Source organism: Mesoplodon mirus (assembly GCF_964341445.2).
Source record: "Mesoplodon mirus genome assembly, chromosome: 19".
NCBI lineage: Eukaryota > Metazoa > Chordata > Mammalia > Artiodactyla > Ziphiidae > Mesoplodon > Mesoplodon mirus.
This window is the reverse complement of record NC_138995.1, coordinates 24,204,810-24,225,076: the sequence shown is the minus strand read 5'-3', so window position 1 is coordinate 24,225,076 and position 20,267 is coordinate 24,204,810. Positions and strand designations below refer to the sequence as shown.

Genomic DNA, 20,267 nt, shown 5'->3' with positions numbered 1-20,267 from the left:
GGGGAAATATGCAAGAGATGGCGCTTTTTATTTCAATCATTTGGTTTAAAAGGGTTGCGTTGTTCCCTAATTTCTGAATGGCCAGAGGTGAAAATTCTAAAATTCTTTTAAAAAAGAAATTTTTTAACATCTTTATTGGAGTATAATTGCTTTACAATGTTGTGTTACTTTCTGCTTTATAACAAAGTCCATCAGCTATACATATATATATATCCCCATATTTCCTCCCTCTTGCATCTTCCTCCCACCCTCCCTATCCCACCCCTCTAGGTGGTGACAAAGCACCAAGCTGATCTCCCTGTGCTATATGGTTGCTTCCCACTAGCTATCTATTTTACATTTGGTAGTGTATATATGTCCATGCCACTCTCTCACTTTGTCCCAGCTTACCCTGCCCCCTCCCTGTGTCCTCAAGTCCATTCTCCAGTAGGTCTGTATCTTTATTCCCATCCACCCCGTAGGTTCTTCATGACCAATTTTTTTTTTTAGATTCCATATATATGTGTTAGCATATGGTATTTGTTCTTCTGACTTACTTCACTCTGCAAGACTCTAGGTCCATCCACCTCACTACAAATAACTCAATTTTGTTTCTGTTTATGGCTGAGTAATATTCCATTGTATATATGTGCCACATCTTCTTTATCCATTCATCTGTCAGTAGACACTTTGGCTACTTCCATGTCCTGGCGATTGTAAACAGAGCTGCAGTGAACATTGTGCTACATGACTCTTTGAATTATGGTTTTCTCAGGGTATATGCCCAGTAGTGGGATTGCTGAGTTGTATGCTAGTTCTATTTTTAGTTTTTTAAGGAACCTCCATACTGTTCTCCATAGTGGCTGTATCAATTTACAATCCCACCAACAGTGCAAGAGGGTTCCCTTTTCTCCACACCGTCTCCAGCATTCATTGTTTATAGATATTTTCATGATGGCCATTCTGACTGGTGTAAGGTGATACCTCATTGTACTTCTGATTTGCATTTCTCTAATAATGATGTTGAGCATTCTTTCATGTATTTCTTGGCAATGTGTATATCTTCTTTGGAGAAATATCTATAGGTCTTTTGCCCATTTTTGGATTGGGTTGTTTTTTTGATATTGAGCTGCTTGTAAATTTGGGAGATTAATCCTTGGTCAGTTGCTTCATTTGCAAATATTTTCTCCCATTCTGAGGGTTGCCTTTTCGTCCTGTTCATGTTTTCCTTTGCTGTGCAAAAGCTTTTAAGTTTCATTAGGTCCCATTTGTTTATTTTTGTTTTCATTTCCATTTCTCTAGGAGCTCAGTCAAAACGGATCTTGCTGCGATTTATGTAATAGAGTGTTCTGCCTATGGTTTCCTGTAAGAGTTTTATAGTGTCTGGCCTTCCATTTAGGTCTTTTATCCATTTTGAGTTTATTTTTGTGTATGGTGTTAGGGAGTGTTCTAATTTCATTCTTTTACTTGTAGCTGTCCAGTTTTCCCAGCACCATTTGTTGAAGAGGCTGTCTTTTCTCCATTGTATATTCTTGCCTCCTTTATCAAAAATAAGGTGACCATATGTGTGTGGGTTTATCTCTGGGCTTTCTATCCTGTTCCATTGATCTATATTTCCGTTTGTGCCAGTACCATACTGTCTTGATTACTGTAGCTTTGCAGTAGAGTCTGAAGTCAGGGAGCCTGATTCCTCCAGCTCCATTTTCCTTTCTCAAGATTGCTTTGGCTATTCGGGATCTTTTGTTTATCCATACAAACGGTGGAAATTTTTTGCTCTAGTTCTGTGAAAAATACCAGTGGTAGTTTGATAGGGATTGCATTGAATGTGTAGACTGCTTTGGGTAATATAGTCATTTTCACAATGTTGATTCTTCCAATCCAAGAAAATGGTATATCTCTCCATCTGTTTGTATCATGTTTAATTTCTTTCATCACTGTCTTAGAGTTTTCTGCACACAGGTCTTTTGTCTCCTTAGGTAGATTTATTCCTAAGTACTTTATTCTTTGTGTTGCAGTAGTAAATGGGAGTGTTTCCTTAATTTCTCTTTCAGATTTTTCATCATTAGTGTATAGGAATGCAAGAGATTTCTGTACATTAATTTTGTATCCTGCTACTTTACCAAATTCATTCATTAGCTCTAGTAGTTTTCTGGTAGCATCTTTAGGATTCTCTATGTATAGTATCAGGTCATCTGCAAACAGTGACAGCTTTTCTTCTTCTTTTCTGATTTGGATTCCTTTCTTTTTCTTCTTTGATTGCTGTGGCTAAAACTTCCAAACCAATGTTGAATAATAGTGGTGAGAGCAGGAAACCTTGTCTTGTTCCTGATCTTAGAGGAAAAGGTTTCAGTTTTTCATCATTGAGGACAATGTTGGCTGTGGGTTTGTCATATATGGCCTTTATTATGTTGAGGTAAGTTCCCTCTATGCCTATTTTCTGGAGGGTTTTTGTATCATAAATGGGTGTTGAACTTTGTCAAAAGATTTTTCTGCATCTATTGAGATGATCATATGGTTTTTCTCCTTCAATTTGTTAATATGGTGTATCACATTGATTGATTTGCATATATTGAAGAATCCTTGAATTCCTGGGATAAACCCCACTTGATTATGGTGTATGATCCTTTTAATGTGCTGTTGGATTCTGTTTGCTAGTATTTTGTTGAGGATTTTTGCAACTATGTTCATCAGTAATATTGGCCTGTAGTTTTCATTTTTTTGTGATATCTTTGTCTGGCTTTGGTATCAGGGTGATGGTGGCCTCGTAGAATGAGTTGGGGAGTGTTCCTCCCTCTGCTAAATTTTGGAAGAGTTTGAGAAGGATAGGTGTTGGCTCTAATCTAAATGTTTGATAGAATTCGCCTGTGAAGCCATCTGGTCCTGGGCTTTTGTTTGTTCGAAGTTTTTAATCACAGTTTTAATTTCAGTGCTTTTGATTGGTCTGTTTATATTTTCTATTTCTTTCTGGTTCAGTCTCGGAAGGCTGTGCTTTTCTAAAAATTTTTCCATTTCTTCCAGGTTGTCCATTTTATTGGCATAGAGTTGCTTGTAGTAATCTCTCATGATCTTTTGTGTTTCTGCAGTGTCAGTTGTTACTTCTTTTTCATTTCTACTTCTATTGATTTGAGTCTTCTCCCTTTTTTTCTTGATGAGTCTGGCTAATGGTTTATCAATTTTGTTTATCTTCTCAAAGAACCAGCTTTTAGTTTTATTGATATTTGTTATCGTTTCCTTCATTTCTTTTTCATTTATTTCTGATCTGACTTTTATGATTTCTTTCCTTCTGCTAACTGGGTTTTTTTTTGTTCTTCTTTCTCTAACTGCTTTAGGTTCACCTGTTTCTTAAGGTAGGATTGTATTGCTATAAACTTCTCTCTTAGAACTGCTTCTGCTGCATCACATAGGTTTTGGGTCATTGTGTCTCCACTGTCATTTTTTCTAGGTATTTTTTTATTTCCTCTTTGATTTCTTCAGTGATATCTTGGTTATGTAGTAGTGTATTGTTTAGCGTCCATGTGTTTGTATTTTTTACAGTTTTTTTCCTGTAACTGATATCTAGTCTCATAGCGTTGTGGTCGGAAAAGATACATGGCATGATTTCAATTTTTTTAAAATTACCGAGGCTTGATTTGTGACCTAAGATATGATCTATCCTGGAGAATGTTCCATGAGCACTTGAGAAGAAAGTGTATTCTGCTGTTTTTCGATGGAATGTCCTATAAATACCAATTAAGTCCATCTTGTTTAAGGTATCATTTAAAGCTTGTGTTTCCTTATTTATTTTCATTTTGGATGATCTGTCCGTTGGTGAAAGTAGGGTGTTAAAGTCCCCTACTATTTTTCTGTTACTGTCGATTTCCCCTTTTCGGCTGTTAGCATTTGCCTTATGTATTGAGGTGCTCCTATGTTGGGTGAATAATATTTACAATTGCTGTATCTTCTTGGATTGATCCTTGATCATTATGTAGTGTCCTTCTTTGTCTCTTGTAACAGTCTTTGTTTTAAAGTCTATTTTGTCTGATATGAGAATTGCTACTCCAGCTTTCTTTTGATTTCCATTTGCATGGAATATCTTTTTCCATCCCCTTATGTTCAGTCTGTATGTGTCTCTAGGTCTGAAGTGGGTCTCTTGTAGACAGCATATATATGGGTCTTGTTTTTGTATCCATTCAGCTAATCTGTGTCTTTTGGTGGGAGCATGTAGTCCATTTACATTTAAGGTAATTATCGATATGTATGTTTGTATTACCATTTTCTTATTTGTTTTGGGTTTGTTTTTGTAGGTCTTTTCCTTCTCTTGTGTTTCCTGCCTAGAGAAGTTCCTTTAGCATTTGTTGTAAAGGTGGTTTAGTGGTGCTGAATTCTCTTAGCTTTTGCTTGTCTGCAAAGGTTTTAATTTCTCCGTCGAATCTGAATGAGATCCTTGCAGTAATCTTGGTTGTAGGTTTTTCCCTTTCATCACTTTAAATATGTCCTGTCACTCCCTTCTGGCTTGCAGAGTTTCTGCCAAACGATCAGCTGTTAACCTTATGGGGATTCCCTTGTATATTATTTGTTGTTTTTCCCTTGCTGCTTTTAATGTTTTCTTTGTATTTAATTTTTGATAGTTTGATGAATATGTGTCTTGGTGTGTTTCTCCTTGGATTTATCCTGTATTGGGCTCTCTGCGCTTCCTGGACTTGATTATCTATTTCCATTCCCATATTAGGGAAGTGTTCAACTATAATCTCTTCAAATATCTTCTCAGTCCCTTTCTTTTTCTCTTCTTCTTCTGGAACCCCTATAATTCGAATGATGGTGTGTTTAATGTTGTCCCAGGTCTCTGAGACTGTCCTCAATTCTTTTCATTCTTTTTTGTTTATTCTGGTCTGCAGTAGTTATTTCCACTATTTTATCTTCCAGGTCACTTACCCATTCTTCTGCCTCAGTTATTCTGCTACTGAATCCTTTTAGCGAATTTTTCATGTCTTTTATGGTGTTGTTCATCATTGTTTGTTTGCTCTTTAGTTCTTCTAGGTCCTTGTTAAACGTTTCTTGCATTTTCTCCATTGTAATTCCAAGAGTTTGGATCATCTTTACTATCATTATTCTGAAATATTTTTCAGGTAGAAAGCCTATTTCCTCTTCATTTGTTTGGTCTGTTGGGTTTTTACCTTGCTCCTTCATGTGATGCGTGTTTCTCTTTCTTCTCATTTTGCTTAACTTACTGTGTTTGGGGGCTCCGTTTTGCAGGCTGCAGATTCATAGTTACTGTTGTTTTTGGTGTCTGACAGCAGTGGCTAAGGTTAGTTCAGTGGGTTGTGTAGGCTTCCTGGTGGAGGGGACTAGTGCCTGTGTTCTGGTGGATGAGGCTGGATCTCATCTTTCTGGTAGGCAGGACCGTGTCAAGTGGTGTGTTTTTGGGTGTCTGTGGCCTTATTACGATTTTAGGCAGCCTCTCTGCTAATGGGTGGGGTTGTGTTCCTGTCTTGCTAGTTGTTTGGCATAGGGTGTCCAGCACTGTAGCTTGCTGGTCGTTGAGTGGACCTGGGTCTTGTTGTTGAGATGGAGATCTCTGGGAGATTTTCACCGTCTGATATTATGTGGAGCTGGGAGGTCTCTGGTGGACCAATGTCCTGAATTCAGCTTTCCCAACTAAGAGGCACAGGCCTGACGCCTGGCCGGAGCACTAAGACCCTGTCATCCACACAACTGAGAATAAAATGGAGAAAAAAAGAAAGAAAGAAGGAAAAAATAAAATAAAATAAAGTTATTAAACTAAAAAATAAAAAATGATTATTAAAAATAAAAATTATTTAAAAAGTAATTTAAAAAAAGAAAGAAAGAAGAGAGGAACCAAACCAAAAAACAAATCCACCAATGATAACAAGCACTAAAAACTATACTAAAAAAAAAAAACAAACAAAAAAAACCCCAGACAGACAGAACCCTAGGACAAATAGTAAAAGCAAAGCTATACAGACAAAATCTCACACAGAAGCATACACATACAGACTCACAAAAAGAGAAAAAGGAAAAAAATATATATATCATTGCTCCCAAAGTCCATTGCCTCAATTTGGGATGATTCGTTGTCTATTCAGCTATTACACACATGCAGGGTACATGAAGTTGATTGTGGAGATTTAATCCGCTGCTCCTGAGGCTGCTGGGGGAGATTTCCCTTTCTCTTCTTTGTTTGCACAGCTCCTGGGGTTCAGCTTTGGATTTGGCCCTGCGTCTGTGTGTAGGTCACCTGAGGGCGTCTGTTCTTTGCTCAGACAGGACGGGGTTAAAGGAGCAGCTGATTAGGGGGCTCTGGCTCACTCATGCCGTGGGGAGGAAGGGGTACAGAATGCAGCGGCAGAGCCCAGCATGACACTGCAAGAGCTTGAGGCGCCATGTGTTCTCCCAGGGAAGTTGTCCCTCAATCATGGGACCCTGGCAGTGGCGGGCAGCACAGGCTCCCAGGAGGGGAGGTATGGATAGTGATCTGTGCTTGCACACAGGCTTCTTGGTGGCTGCAGCAGCAGCCTTAGCGTTTCATGCCCGGCTCTGGGTTCTGCGCTGATAACCACGGCTCGCGCCCATCTCTGGAGCTCATTTAGGCAGTGCTCTGAATCCCCTCTTCTCACGCACCCCGAAACAATGGTCTCTTACGTCTTAGGCAGCTCCAGACTTTCTCCCAGACTCCCTGCTGGCTAGCTGTGGCGCACTAGCCCCTTCAGGCTGTGTTCATGCAGCCAACCCCAGTCCTCTCCCTGGGATCCGACCGAAGCCCGAGCCTCAGCTCCCAGCCCCCGCCGGCCCCGGCAGGTGAGCAGACAAGTCTCTGGGACTGGTGAGTGCTGGTCGGCACCAATCCTCTGTGCGGGAATCTCTCCGCTTTGCCCTCCGCACCCCTGTTGCTGCGCTTTCCTCCATGGCTCCAAAGCTTCCCCCCTGCACACCCCCTGTCTCTGACAGTGAAGGGGCTTCATACTGTGTGGAAAGCTTTCCTCCTTCACAGTTCCCTCCCAGAGGTGCAGGTCCCATCCCTATTCTTTTGTCCCTGTTTGGGTTTTTTTTGCCCTACCCAGGTACGTGCAGAGTTTCTTGCCTTTTGGGAGGTCTGAGGTCTTCTGCCAGTGTTCAGTTGGTGTTCTGTAGGAGTTGTTCCACGTGTAGATGTATTTCTGATGTATATGATATCTCCACGGCTCACTCCTCCGACATCTTGAAGCTCTACCTCATGCTATCCACAAGGAAAATGTTCCAGTGGATTAAAGTCCGAGCCCCCACTTCCAGCTGGACCCAGGTGTGGTGCTTTTCCCACAGCTGAGTCGGTGAAGCAAAACTGGTCAAGAGGCACTGCTCTCACTCCCACTTTTCCTAAAATTCTTAATGAAATGCATCTTTTCTGTTCTTTACCTTGGCATTTTTGCAGAGAAATTCTCTAAGGTACCTCAAATGTGTCATTTTCAAACCGCACCTCTGTCATTCCCTTCCTCTCTCACTCTCCTTCTCCCTCCCCTCTCTTCTCTCTCTCTTCAAAAGCTGGTGTTCCTAAGGTATTTCCTAGCCCAGCAAAGAGCACTAGCATGCATGTAATCTCTCATGTCAGAAATAGGATAACTCACCTCCTCAACTGAAAATGCAATCTATCCTTAGATTTTTGTTACCATTATCTCTTAAATATCTAACACCCTTATGCACTTTCTCCATTCCCACTGCGACCAACCTTGCTTGCCAGGGCTTCCATCACCTTTTACATGAATGATTACAAGCACCCCTTAACTGGCTGCAGTGTGGAAAGACACTGGAAGAAGGCCAGATTCCATTTTCTCTGATTTCCCTAGAATCGAATCTTATTACTTAACCTACAAATTAAAATATTTTAATGGCTTCCTAGTGATCTTAGGATAAAGGTCATGGTACTTAAAATGACCTGCAAATCCAAGGATGGCTAACTCCTGCCTCACCTAACTCTCCAGCCTCGTGCTCCAGCTGTAGTGAATTTTTTTCAGTTCTCATCCAGGGCCGTACACCCTTCTTCCTTGGGACTTTTGGACATCCTTTTCTTCCAGTTGCAATGTCCATCCTCCCTTCCCCAGTTTAACCTTCTTCCAGCTAATTCCTATTCATCATTTGTTTCTCTCATTACAAGACTCTCCATGTCAGAAAGTCCTTCCCATATCATCTCTCTAATGTCATATTACTTGGATAAATGCACAGAAGGAAAGGGTTCTATGAGAGTACAAGAAAGTTGGCAAATAATGATTGTCTCCTTGATTCATTGATGGTGGCTGCCTACAATGCTGTTGAGAGGTTTCTGGGGCCAAGCACAGCTTAAGTAGGAACAGGTAGAGTCAGTGATCACTGATGTCCTGCCAGCCACAGGAAGGAGGAGTGTATATTTTGCAGCAAATGTACTGTATATCTGCCTTCCCCACCTCAGGCTCTAGAGATTTAGTTTCTTTTATACAAGTGGGACTATTGATAGAACAATATCTGAGGTGCATTTCAATCATTCTCTTGAGTTTTCTTAATGGGAGGTATCATGCAATAGAGAAATTAGCACAAATCTTGCAGCCAAACTTGCTGGTTCTAACTCTCAGCTCCATTGTTTACTTTATGCTTAATATTCAGAAATGTTCTTAAATTCTTTGAAACCTGTAAAGTGAGGATACATTTAGTACCAAAATGATAGGAGAGTTCATAATTTTTCATATATATGAATTACCATACCTTGCACATAATAAGCACTCAGTGATTGCTATCAGTTTTTCAAATCACTGAAAATTAGAATATAGATTCAAAGGGAAACATCATACTTAGATGGTCACCAGTGTGGGGAATTCACTTACTCTGGGCAAATTTTGGAGGATTGTCATTCACGTCAGTGAGGGTCACTGTAAGTGTTGTGGTTCCAGACAGGCCACCCGAGTGTCCACCCATATCTTTGGCTTGGATAACAACCAGGTACTCCTCCTTGGCTTCTCTGTCCATATTGGGAAGGGCAGTTTTTATAATTGCTGAGGGGAAAAAAAAAAGGGACAATGACTTTCAGCCGGACAGCTCATTCAAAAATCAATGTGTGAATCACACACATACACACACACACAGAAACACACACGTGCATACATCAGGACCCCACTCAGATAATTTTCTGTTTTCTCTTGACATTTAGCTGGTGTGCATCTCTGATGCCAACACTGAGGAAGACTGTAGTCATAGACAGTAGTGGATAACTTGCAAAAATACATTTTATAATGTATAAAAAAAAACTTACAAATATATACTTTAGAAAGTAAGCTGAATGACATACTCTTGCCTACCAAATTAAACTATAAATCATAACACAGCTTCATCTACTCAGGAAAATCCTGGAAGTGAAAGAATCCAACGATTTATCACAGACTCCAATTCCCCTACAAGAGACGTAAATACACAAATAGCTAGAAGGCTCTGAGGTCAAAGATAAATCATTCTGAGGCTCACAAATACATCAGAGAGATGAAAGAAAGAAATGATTAGAATCAACTCAGACAAATAAAATGCCAATCAGAGTTAATATAGGCAAGTGTCTAAATCCTAAGGCATTGTTCAACTACATTTATATTTTAATTGTTTAGTTACATCATGACTATAGTAAAAGTAATAAATATTTTAGAGAAATGGGAAGATATAGAAAAAGAAAAGGGAGTAAACATAAAATCATATAAAATAACATAATATCAGTGCTAAAATATTAGTATTTTTTCTAACATATTTTCAGGGTTTCATCTTCTGCTTCTTTGTGTGTGTCACTAGTAATTTAATATTCTTATTAAAGATTCAAAATCTTCTTAGATACACCTGATGTTATTTTGAAAAATCTTTATTTAGCCCTCTCCCTACCCTCATACCTCTTTTCATAGACAGATACTGCTAACATATTGATGTGTATATTTTCACATGTATATGCATACAAATGTGCAAATGTGCATATGAACATTTAACCACAAATGTGATCACAGTATAGTCACTGTTCTGAGACTTTCTTTTTTTCACACAATGGATATCTTTCAGATCTTGTCAATGGTTAGAGGCCCAACTCATTACTTTTTTTTTTTTTTTTTTGGTATGCGGGCCTCTCACTGTTGTGGCCTCTCCCGTTGCGGAGCACAGGCTCCAGACGCGCAGGCCCAGCGGCCATGGCTCACGGGCCCAGCCGCTCCGCGGCATGTGGGATCTTCCCGGACCGGGGCACAAATCCGTGTCCCCTGCATCGGCAGGCAGACTCTCAACCACTGCGCCACCAGGGAAGCCCCTCATTACTTCTTATAGCTGCATAATTTTTCATTGAATTAATGTACTATGAGTAACTTGGACATTCCCATATTAATCGATATTGCTATTTTTCCCATTTCAAATAACTATCCAGATATCTTATTATGATGATACTATATTTTTCTGTGTCTTACAGTTTTACTTAACTCTATGCCATTAGATGCCCACCCCACATTACTAAAAGCCCATAATAGAAGTGTTTGTCACTAGCCCAGAATATCCCTATTGAATGAATGTGTTACCTCTCTGGACCAAGTGAAAGAAAATTCTCTGCATTAAAGACAATTTGCCCCTCACTTCTAACCTCAGGGACATCATAAATGTTCAATTCAAATTGAAGATGAGTGAATCACTTGGTCATGTCTGAAGTTGTAATCCTGTGTTTTTGGACTCATATGCTCTAATTATATTATCTGTCTGTAAAAGGTTTGCAAGGATTTCAAGTCCCTGAATCATTCAAGTATCAGCCGAGGCACAAGAGTGCCCAGGGAAATCTAATCCACCCAGTCAGTGAGCAGGCTCTGGGAAAAACTGTCAGTTCCTATGCACTTTCTTCAACCTTGAAGCCACCTTTATATCAGAGCTTCTCATTCAGGGAGCACTCAACTGGATAACCCTGCCTATTTGGAAATATGGATAGTAACATACTGATATCTTTCAATACAGTGATTTGTTTCAGGATTTGACCATATTGTAATATAAGTCAATAAGTCATACATATATGGTTATAAACAAAAAACTGAAAGGAGAAAAAATAGAGATATAGCAATCATTCTGATTTGGATCACTGTGAGGCATTGCTGAGGGGAAAATAAACATCTAGGCAAAAGACAGTAAAAACAACAATAAGAAAACCTCATTATCAGCATGACAAGATGCCAACACAGTTACTCCGCTATGGATGTATATTTTCATGACTCAGAATCTTCAGTATGGGCCCAATTCCAGTAAGAAGGATTAGAAAACAGTTTTACCCCCGTGCTAGTAACGTGAGTAACTTGTAGTTTGTAAAGTTTAGGTACCACCACAATTTAAGGTCATCATGAATTAAAGCCATCCATTGGACTTTGGAATTTGATGTAGAGCTTCTAATAATCAGAGAAAAGCGATATAATTCCTCAAGGGAGGCAGCAACTGTTTTCAAAGAAGTTGATGGATTAAGGTCTACACATTAATCCTCTTAGGTTACTTCAGTGGAAGAATTTTTACAGCTTCCTCAGAGTCAGAGAAGACTGGTATGTATTATTCTCATCATATTTTTAATATATCATGAGCGTAAATTTAAAAAAAAACTGTGATGTCTCTCAGACACATGGAATTAAAATAGTTTTGAAGCTCGTTTGAAAATAGCATACTTGGGTCAGTGTCTGTGAGTTGTATCAGAATATGAGTGAAGCATCATGACAGAGGGCCTTGCTGTAATGGGACAAGAAGAGCTCCCTGGGTTTCCACCTATTACAGAAATGTTGATGTCCTCCAGCATCATGGTATACAGCTTCCTACTACCTACGATGCACATCTGCTGACAAGTTAGAGTCCCCTTATAAATGCTCCAACCTACTGAAGTCAAGCAAGTTCGGTTTCTCATATTATCCTCACACGAGCTTTGTGATCATGAACACATTATTAAACCCACCAGGGCTCACCTCCCCTGTTAAATGGAGATAATAATCAGCCTCTCATCAAGGGGATTCTAAGACTATGTGAGATAAATCATGCAAAGTTCTTGTCACACAGTAGTTACCCAACCGTACTGTCTCCCCTCCCCTTCTGGCTTCCCAAACAGAATTTAATGCTTATCTGGATACTGGTTCGAGTGCTGAACACTTGCCAGCTGCTCTTCCACATCCACTCTCCAGCATTCTGCACCTATTCTTGGCGTGGGAGAGTGACCTCTATGGATGGACTTACTTGCTGGCTTTGTGTTAGACTCCACCAATGCACACTACCCTAGGAGATAGGGAGGCTGGAGCAGGGTGAGGTTCCAGACCACCCAGTACCTCAATCACATGCTTGGCTATCTACAGTTTTTATCTTGGGATAACACTAGAGCAAAACTCTAGTGTCTGTTAGCACCTCCTTCAGGTCTAGGAATGACATTAGCACTTCTGCTCCTGGCCTTGTGGGCTTCCCTATTCCTTAATGGGCTCTCTTAACCTGGCCATACTTTTCTCAGTACTTCCCTCATTAAACTCTCCTGAATCACCCCACTCCTGCCAGGACCCTAAAAGATATGCTTAGGATACTGGTTCTTTAGCCAAGTGTCAAACATGTTTCCACCATGTCATTCTTACATCTACAGGTCAAAAGTACATCAATGTCATCGCATATAGCTGTCTAAAGGACTGCTCCTTGAGACGACAAGACAGGTATTTGGTTCCTTATCTGTAACATGAGAATAATACGTATACAGTGAAGTGAGTTGCTGACGATGACCCATCTGGGAAGCTGCACACCTGGGAGGTTTCACACCTTCTTCTTTTATTGTACAACATTGAGAGTAGGTTTCCTGATATTTTAAGGTTAAGTGGGGAGTGTCTCCCATGTCCTTAGGGTGTGCCACACACGTAACTGGCTTCAGTACAAACTGTAATGAATAGCTTTTGCTTTGCCTGAGCCCGTTGCCTTACAACTAGCAGCAACTCATTAAAAAATCCAAGACATAGTTTCTGGAACATTTTTCCTGCTACCTTGTGCCCATAAAAGCAGGATAAGAAAAACCAAAAGTGCCCTTGGTCCTTCTATTTTTCTCCTTGTGTTGGGGCATATCTATACATGTTACTTAACTTTTTAAATTCCTATACAAAAGGCAGATCATTTCACGTGCATAGATACGGCAAGATGTTAATAAACTCCTAAAACAGAAGTTTAAAAACTGTCTTAAGGGCCTCCCTGGTGGCGCAGTGGTTGAGAGTCCGCCTGCCGATGCAGGGGATACGGGTTCGTGCCCCGGTCTGGGAGGATCCCATATGCCGCGGAGCGGCTGGGCCCGTGAGCCATGGCCGCTGAGCCTGCGCATCCGGAGCCTGTGCTCCGCAACGGGAGAGGCCACAACAGTGAGAGGCCCGCGTACGAAAAAAAAAAAAAAACTGTCTTAAACATTCTTTCTACTTCTTCTCCCCTGAGTTATTTGCTTTGGCCCACATATTCTCCCAAGTATTAGTAGCTTTAAGCTATTTCTTTTGTGGACAAGAGAAGGACTTCTATGTTTTAAAAATTGTTTGGTATTAAATATCACCAAATACAGAAGAGAAAATATAGTAATAAGTGATTTTCCCTCTCTGATTTGAGAAGTCACAACTTTTGAACTATGAAGACTAAAATGTGACTATAATCCTCAATTAAATGGCACTTTTATCCATTTTCACCTGTGATTTTAAGAAGACAGAGAAAAGATCCTTATACCCTTTTTGTCCAAGTAAACTAATTTAAAACAACTTTTGATGGTGCTCATTTTAAATAGCTTCCCATCTCCCGAGAAATAGATTGTGTTCCTCTTTTTCAAAGTAGTGGTCAAGCAAAAGTAGTGTCCACGTCTCCCCATGTGCTTATAGTCACACATCCTCAAAGCCCAGCAATGTGTTCACAAGCTTAAATATTATGTTTAAACTTCCATTACACCAAATTGGCAACAAATTAGAGTTATCAATTTTTTGGCGAGTAGTATACAACATGCTTTCTTCAGGGGCAGTTAGTAAAACTCCTTAATGTAGGCGTTTGGTAAGTAACCTCACAAAAAAGAAAATCAATTTAGTTATTCTAAGCAATTTAGTTATTTCAGCATATGACTTGGAGTTGATACAATGCAAACTGTTAGAGCTTTTGTCTTTGGCTTTTGTAAATTTTCAACTCAGGAAGGGGTCTAGGGCTTAGACTTAGTTAGACACCTTAAATAGTTGCCTTTGGAAAAATCACAGAACTTCCCTGGGACACATTTTTTTTTTCCTTGAAAATAGAAGGCTCTAACATTTCAAGTAGAAAAATCCACAATTGATGTTCAGAAGGATGAGCCTGTCCTGCTGAATCCTTGATCACATTAACTGCAAAGTAGACTCAGAAACGGGAAATGTAAACTATTAAATTCTAGAAGTGTTTCCCTGGAACTCCATTTTGAAAATCTAATCTAATCAGAAAATTCAATTAATGAGACTAGTCCATTCTCTGTGAATTGAATTCAATGGAGATTTTGAACCTGGCACTGGGAGTGGGGTTGGGAAGGTATGAGATTGGAGGTGAACCCTGGCAGGAGGATTAACAGGGGAAAGAGGGAATCATCTTGCTCTGAAGCTGGCATTCACCACCCTACTGTGAATAGACTGATGTGCTTGATTCTCCTGTATTTAAAAGACATGGTTTCATCTTAACTGTATTCAATCACATGGAGATTTCCCTTGTGCAGAAGTTTAAGAATTTAAATCCTAGCCTGGCCTAAGTTCTTCCCAAGTACTAAACAGCTATTCCTTATGTCTCATCATTCAGGGAGTACTTCTGATTAGAATTCAGTCATCTCAAAAATTTAAAACTTGAGTCTTTATTTTTTTCTTCCCATTGTCTTTGGTATTATCATTTGAGAAGCATTTTGTATCCGTCACGAAGACTTCCTTTTATAATTTCTGTGATATCACCAGATTGAGAGGCTTCATGAGAAAGGCAAGGAGATGCTGATTAACTCCTTTGTCATTTTGAGGGCTGATTACTGTAATTCAGTCTTTGTGGGTCTCCCAGATTGTGCTGTTCAAAGATTGCAGTTGATATAAAATGCTGTGCTAAACTCCTATTTGAGTAAGACTTCTTGAACACATTATCCTAGTTATGAAACAACTAGCTCTGTTATTCCCCCAAACTCTTGCCAATATAACGTGCAATTATCATCTTACGATCTCTGAAAAAGTCTTTCAATTAAGAGGTTAAGTGGTACAAATTCATCAGGGAAAAATTCTTTTGGGGGGTCATATCCTGCACCCATACTTTCTGCTACTTATGGAATTTGTACTACATGCTGCCAGTTATGAGGGGTGAAGGGTATACAACCAAAGACCCTTCAATGCATGCCCACCTTATCACTGAATAATAGCTTTGATACAATAACTTCAATAATGCCAAATCCGCACAGATACATTGCAAAGGAGAAAGTGAAACATTAGAAAACTGTTCAGCCTTTATAGGGTTCAGAAAAAACTGCATTTACCTTTCTTTGTGACCAATAACTTATCAATTAGATAGGTGATAGACAGGTAGATAGGGAGACAGAGAGAATGGTCTGGATTTGGAGAAACTATATTTCTCAGATATCTCTGGTGCTTTTGCAAAATATAACATAATTAGAAGGCTAATGTGTTTAAATATCAGGAATCAAAAGCTTGTTTAGATACTTTGACCTGGTATTTTTAAAACTAAGAACATATTCCAAGGAAATGACAAATTTCTTTTCTCCTAACCCCTCAAATTTTTGGATTAAGATGTTCACTTTTTTGTACGGTATTTTTAAAAAGGCAAGTAATTTGGGCTTCCCTCGTGACGCAGTGGTTGAGAGTCCGCCTGCCGATGCAGGGGACACGGGTTCATGCCCCGGTCCGGGAAGATCCCACATGCCGCGGAGCGGCTAGGCCCGTGAGCCATGGCCGCTGAGCCTGCGCGTCTGGAGCCTGTGCTCCGCAACGGGAGAGGCCACAACAGTGAGAGGCCCGCGTACCAAAAAAAAAAAAAAAGGCAAGTAATTTAAATATGTAACAATGGGAAATATTAAATTAGCAGTTAAGGTTGTAAAGATCAAATGCATAAAATATTAAGCAGATATTATAAAAATTCATGGCCAAGAGGCACATTAAAGAATGCTCAACATCATTAATTATTAAAGAAATGCAAATCAAAACTACAATGAGGTATCACCTCACACCAGTTAAAATAGGCATCATCAGAAAATCTACAAACAACAAATGCTGGAGAGGGTGTGGAGAAAAGGGAACCCTCTTGCACTGTTGGTGGGAATGTAAATTGATACAGCCACTGTGAAGAACAGTATGGAGGTTCCTTAAAAAACTAAAAATAGAATTACCATATGATCCAGCAATCTCACTACCGGGCATATACCCTGAAAAAACCATAATTCAAAAAGACACAAGCATCCCAATGTTCACTGCAGCACTATTTACAATAGCCAGGTCATGGAAGCAACCTAAATGCCCATCGACAGATGAACAGATAAAGAAGATGTGGTACATATATACAATGAAATATTACTCAGCCATAAAAAGGAACAAAATTGGGTCATTTGTTGAGACGTGGATGGATCTAGAGACTGTCATACAGAGTGAAGTAAGTCAAAAAGAGAAAAGCAAATATCGTATATTAATGCATATACGTGGAACCTAGAAAAATGGTACAGATGAACCAGTTTGTAGGGCAGAAATTGAGACACAGAAGTAGAGAAAAAACATATGGACACCAAGGGGGAAAGCGGCAGGGGTGGTGGTGGTGGTGGTGGTGTGATGAATTGGGCGATTGGGATTGACATGTATACACTGATGTGTATAAAACTGATGACTAATAAGAACCTGCTATATAAAAAAATAAAATAAAATTCAAAAAGAAAGAGAAAAACAAATACTGTATGCTAACACATATATATGGAATATAAATATAAAAAAAAGGTTCTGAAGAACCTAAGGGCAGGACAGGAATAAAGACACAGATGTAGAGAATGGACTTGAAGACACGGGGAAGGGGAAGGGTAAGTTGGGACGAAGTGAGAAAGTGTCATGGACACATATACACTACCAAATGGAAAACAGATAGCTAGTGGGAAGCAGCTGCATAGCGCAGGGAGATCAGCTCGGTGCTTTGTGACCACCTAGAGGGGTGGGATAGGGAGGGTGGGAGGGAGACGCAAGAGGGAGGAGATATGGGGATATATGTATACGTATAGCTGATTCACTTTGTTATACAGCAGAAACTAACACACCATTGTAAAGCAATTATACTCCAATAAAGATGTTAAAAAAAATTCTGTAGCAAAAATATTCTGTAGCAAAAAAAAATTCTGTAGCAACTTAAAATGCTTATAACATTTAAAAATTTTTATTTTAAAAATAATGTATCCCATGATTAATCTTATATAAGTGCTTATAATAATTTGGCAAAGAATATAAATGAAGATAACTTGATGTGTTTTGTGAAGGAATTGGAGGTTCACCGCCACATTTCCCAGCACTCTGCAACAGAAATTATAGGACTGCATTTGTTAGAAAATGGTCTGGGATTATCTAGATGAAAATTTATTTCAGTAGGAGTATTACTAGCCATGTGATTTTGGGCAAGTCACTGAAATTTCCTGAAGCTCACCAATCTCATGTTTAAAATGTTATTAATTGCCAAATAAGATATATATATATATATATATGCTTTTGTATTTACACTTTATAAATATATACAGACATATATATGTAAATAAAATTTAGATATTAATTCAGTGCTAACAATAAATAAAGTAAACGAATGTTATTTTAAATATTAGAAACAAAGATTATAGTCAGCGATGCTGCAAGAACATCTCTTACCAACTTCAAAATGGTAATGCCTCCACAGTGGTTTTCACGTAACAAAAATTAATAGTTTTTGCATCCAGATCTCTACATGATTTGTACCCAGATTCATCCTGATTACAACATTCTACACAGCATATGCCTTTGATTCCCCAGATACCTTTCTTCAGACTTTCCACATGCTTCTGTGCCTCCACAACTCTGTGTACATAATGCATCCTCGTCCACACTTGCCCTTTATGGGCCTCTTAAAACTCCATCCATCCTTTCAGCTCTGATGTTTCAGAAGCCAAGGAGCCTTCCCAGGTAGAACTAATGACTTTTCTTCTTTTGGATCTTACCCATCTTTGCTAGGAACTTCCTCATGTCACTTACTTTTCTGTTTCTTCTCCATTTCACCACTTGCCCTATTATGTCAACCTATCCTGGTAGTAAATTACTGAGGACAGGAACCATGTCTCATTCATCCTTGAATACCCAGAACTGAACACCATCTCTGGCTCATAATAGGTATCATCAAATGTAGGAGGGAAGAAAATAACACAAAGGTCAAGAGAGAAGGTACAAGGGAGTGAAAAAGGAAGAAGAAAGAGAGACAGAAAAACATGATAATTGTAGATAATTTCTCTAGCTGCTTTGGGGACTCAGCCCTGAAGTATGTAAGCACTTGATAAATATTAATAATTGTCATCTGGGGACCAGAGACATTTAGATACAGTTATAAGGTAACAGAGCTGTTAAGTCGGGAAGGAGGGTGTCAATATTCAAACGAAGTCTTGCTGCCTTCAAGGCTCAAGGGAGACTCAAGGGCTATTCTGTACCATTGCAAGAGTCACTTCTTAAGGTCATGTTGGTTTGCCAGAGGAAGGGCACAGCACTTCCTGAATGCCAGTGATGTGTGTTGTGTTGCAGATTAAAGAAGCCAGGGGTTCTCATGGTTTCGTTAGATATCGTACCCATTTCATAATTGACATTTGAGTTATTTATTGAATGTCTCAGTATAAATTTGTGGTGCACTGTTCTAATATTTCAGATATTCTCATGATCACTCAAAACAGTGATGCTGATGAGCTATGTAAACTAGTAACACTTCAAAAATTGAATTAGTTAAGGATGAATTCATGAAAAAATTCTTTTGATCTATATGCTTTATCAGCGATGCTTTGGTGTTTCTATTTTTGAAGTTCCGTTGTTATTTACTTCTCTTGGCAAATGTATACTTATGACGGCTAAATTTTCCTTCAGTAATCCATAGGAAAACTTAGTTCATCTGTCAGAATTGAAAATGTATTATCACATGAATATTAGGGATTTGGAATGTGGTCCAGCACTGAGAAAGGTCTTGGACAATGTCACAGACTGTGGCTGAGCAAGGATACAAATCTGGGTCTCTAGAATCTTAATTGTGAATTATTAATGAAATAATACACTGCCCCTTGGCAAAAAAAAACCAAAAAAAAACTCCATATACTTAACTACAACTTTAACATTTTCCCACTGCGTGGATCACAGCCATGTCTATCTCCATATCCATATAGAATAACATATGAAATAGTTGTAAGTGAAATAACAATGATACCCCGCCTCTATATTTTTACATACAATGTTCATAGTGCATTTAGTTTACAGACTGTCGCTTCTGTAGCTCCTGGACTCCCCTATTAAGTAGTTTTGCAAAAGCCACCATTTATAGCATCAACACACAGGCTAGCCAATAACTGATGCTACTTAAAATGCCAATTTTGAGTTACACTGAAATCCTCGCAATTATTCCTATTCAGAATTAAGGTGAAATTTCCTTTCCCCTAAATGAAAACACTTCCAGGGACTCCTCAATCAACTGGAATTATTTCTGTGAAGAACAGGATGGCACTATTCTTTCCTTAAGCCATAATTCCAAAAACTAATTATATGTATAATAAGTATAGGTAGTTTAAAAAAGCAAAGCAAAGGTCGCTACAAAATTGGATGCTCTCTCTTAGCAGTTCAGGACTTGGGCAGATGAGAGCGGGGGCGGCGGGGGTTGCTGAGTAGATATAGCACAGGCTCTGTTTTCACTGACTAAGAAATGGAGCCAAAGTTAAGAAACTATTTTCAACTCTTGGAACCTCAGTCTCCTCATCTACACAGCACAGAGAGTAACACCCATCTGAGGTTATATGAAACAGCACCTAGCACTTGCTCATAGAGCCTAACAGATAACTCAAAACTGATACTATCCCCAAATGTTAAAGTGGCCCTGATTCCTCTAATGCCTCAGAGGAATTGTCTGACCCCAGATCTCAATCAGACCCAGCATGTCATATTGATTTTAGCCTGCTGATATGGACAAGTGCAACATGGTGTTTTAAGAGCCCAGGATTTGATATGGGACATCAGGGTTGATTTCTGACCCTTCCGATTCCAAGTGTCATAAATAACCTGGGTAACTTTTTAACATCTTTGAGCCCCTGTTTT

The 20,267-nt window shown here is 39.3% G+C and overlaps 1 protein-coding gene across 2 annotated transcripts in view; it reads right to left on the bottom strand.

Annotated features, from left to right (window-relative positions):
- CDH8 (cadherin 8) overlaps positions 1 to 20,267 on the bottom strand; it is a gene marked incomplete at both ends in the record, with an annotated part of 359,837 nt that overhangs the window by 150,152 nt on the left and 189,418 nt on the right. For both annotated transcript variants that reach the window (XM_082605979.1, XM_082605978.1), the window contains one exon: positions 8,805 to 8,972. In XM_082605979.1, the coding sequence (XP_082462105.1) occupies positions 8,805 to 8,972 (168 nt within the window). The remainder of the gene's footprint in view (positions 1 to 8,804; positions 8,973 to 20,267) is intronic.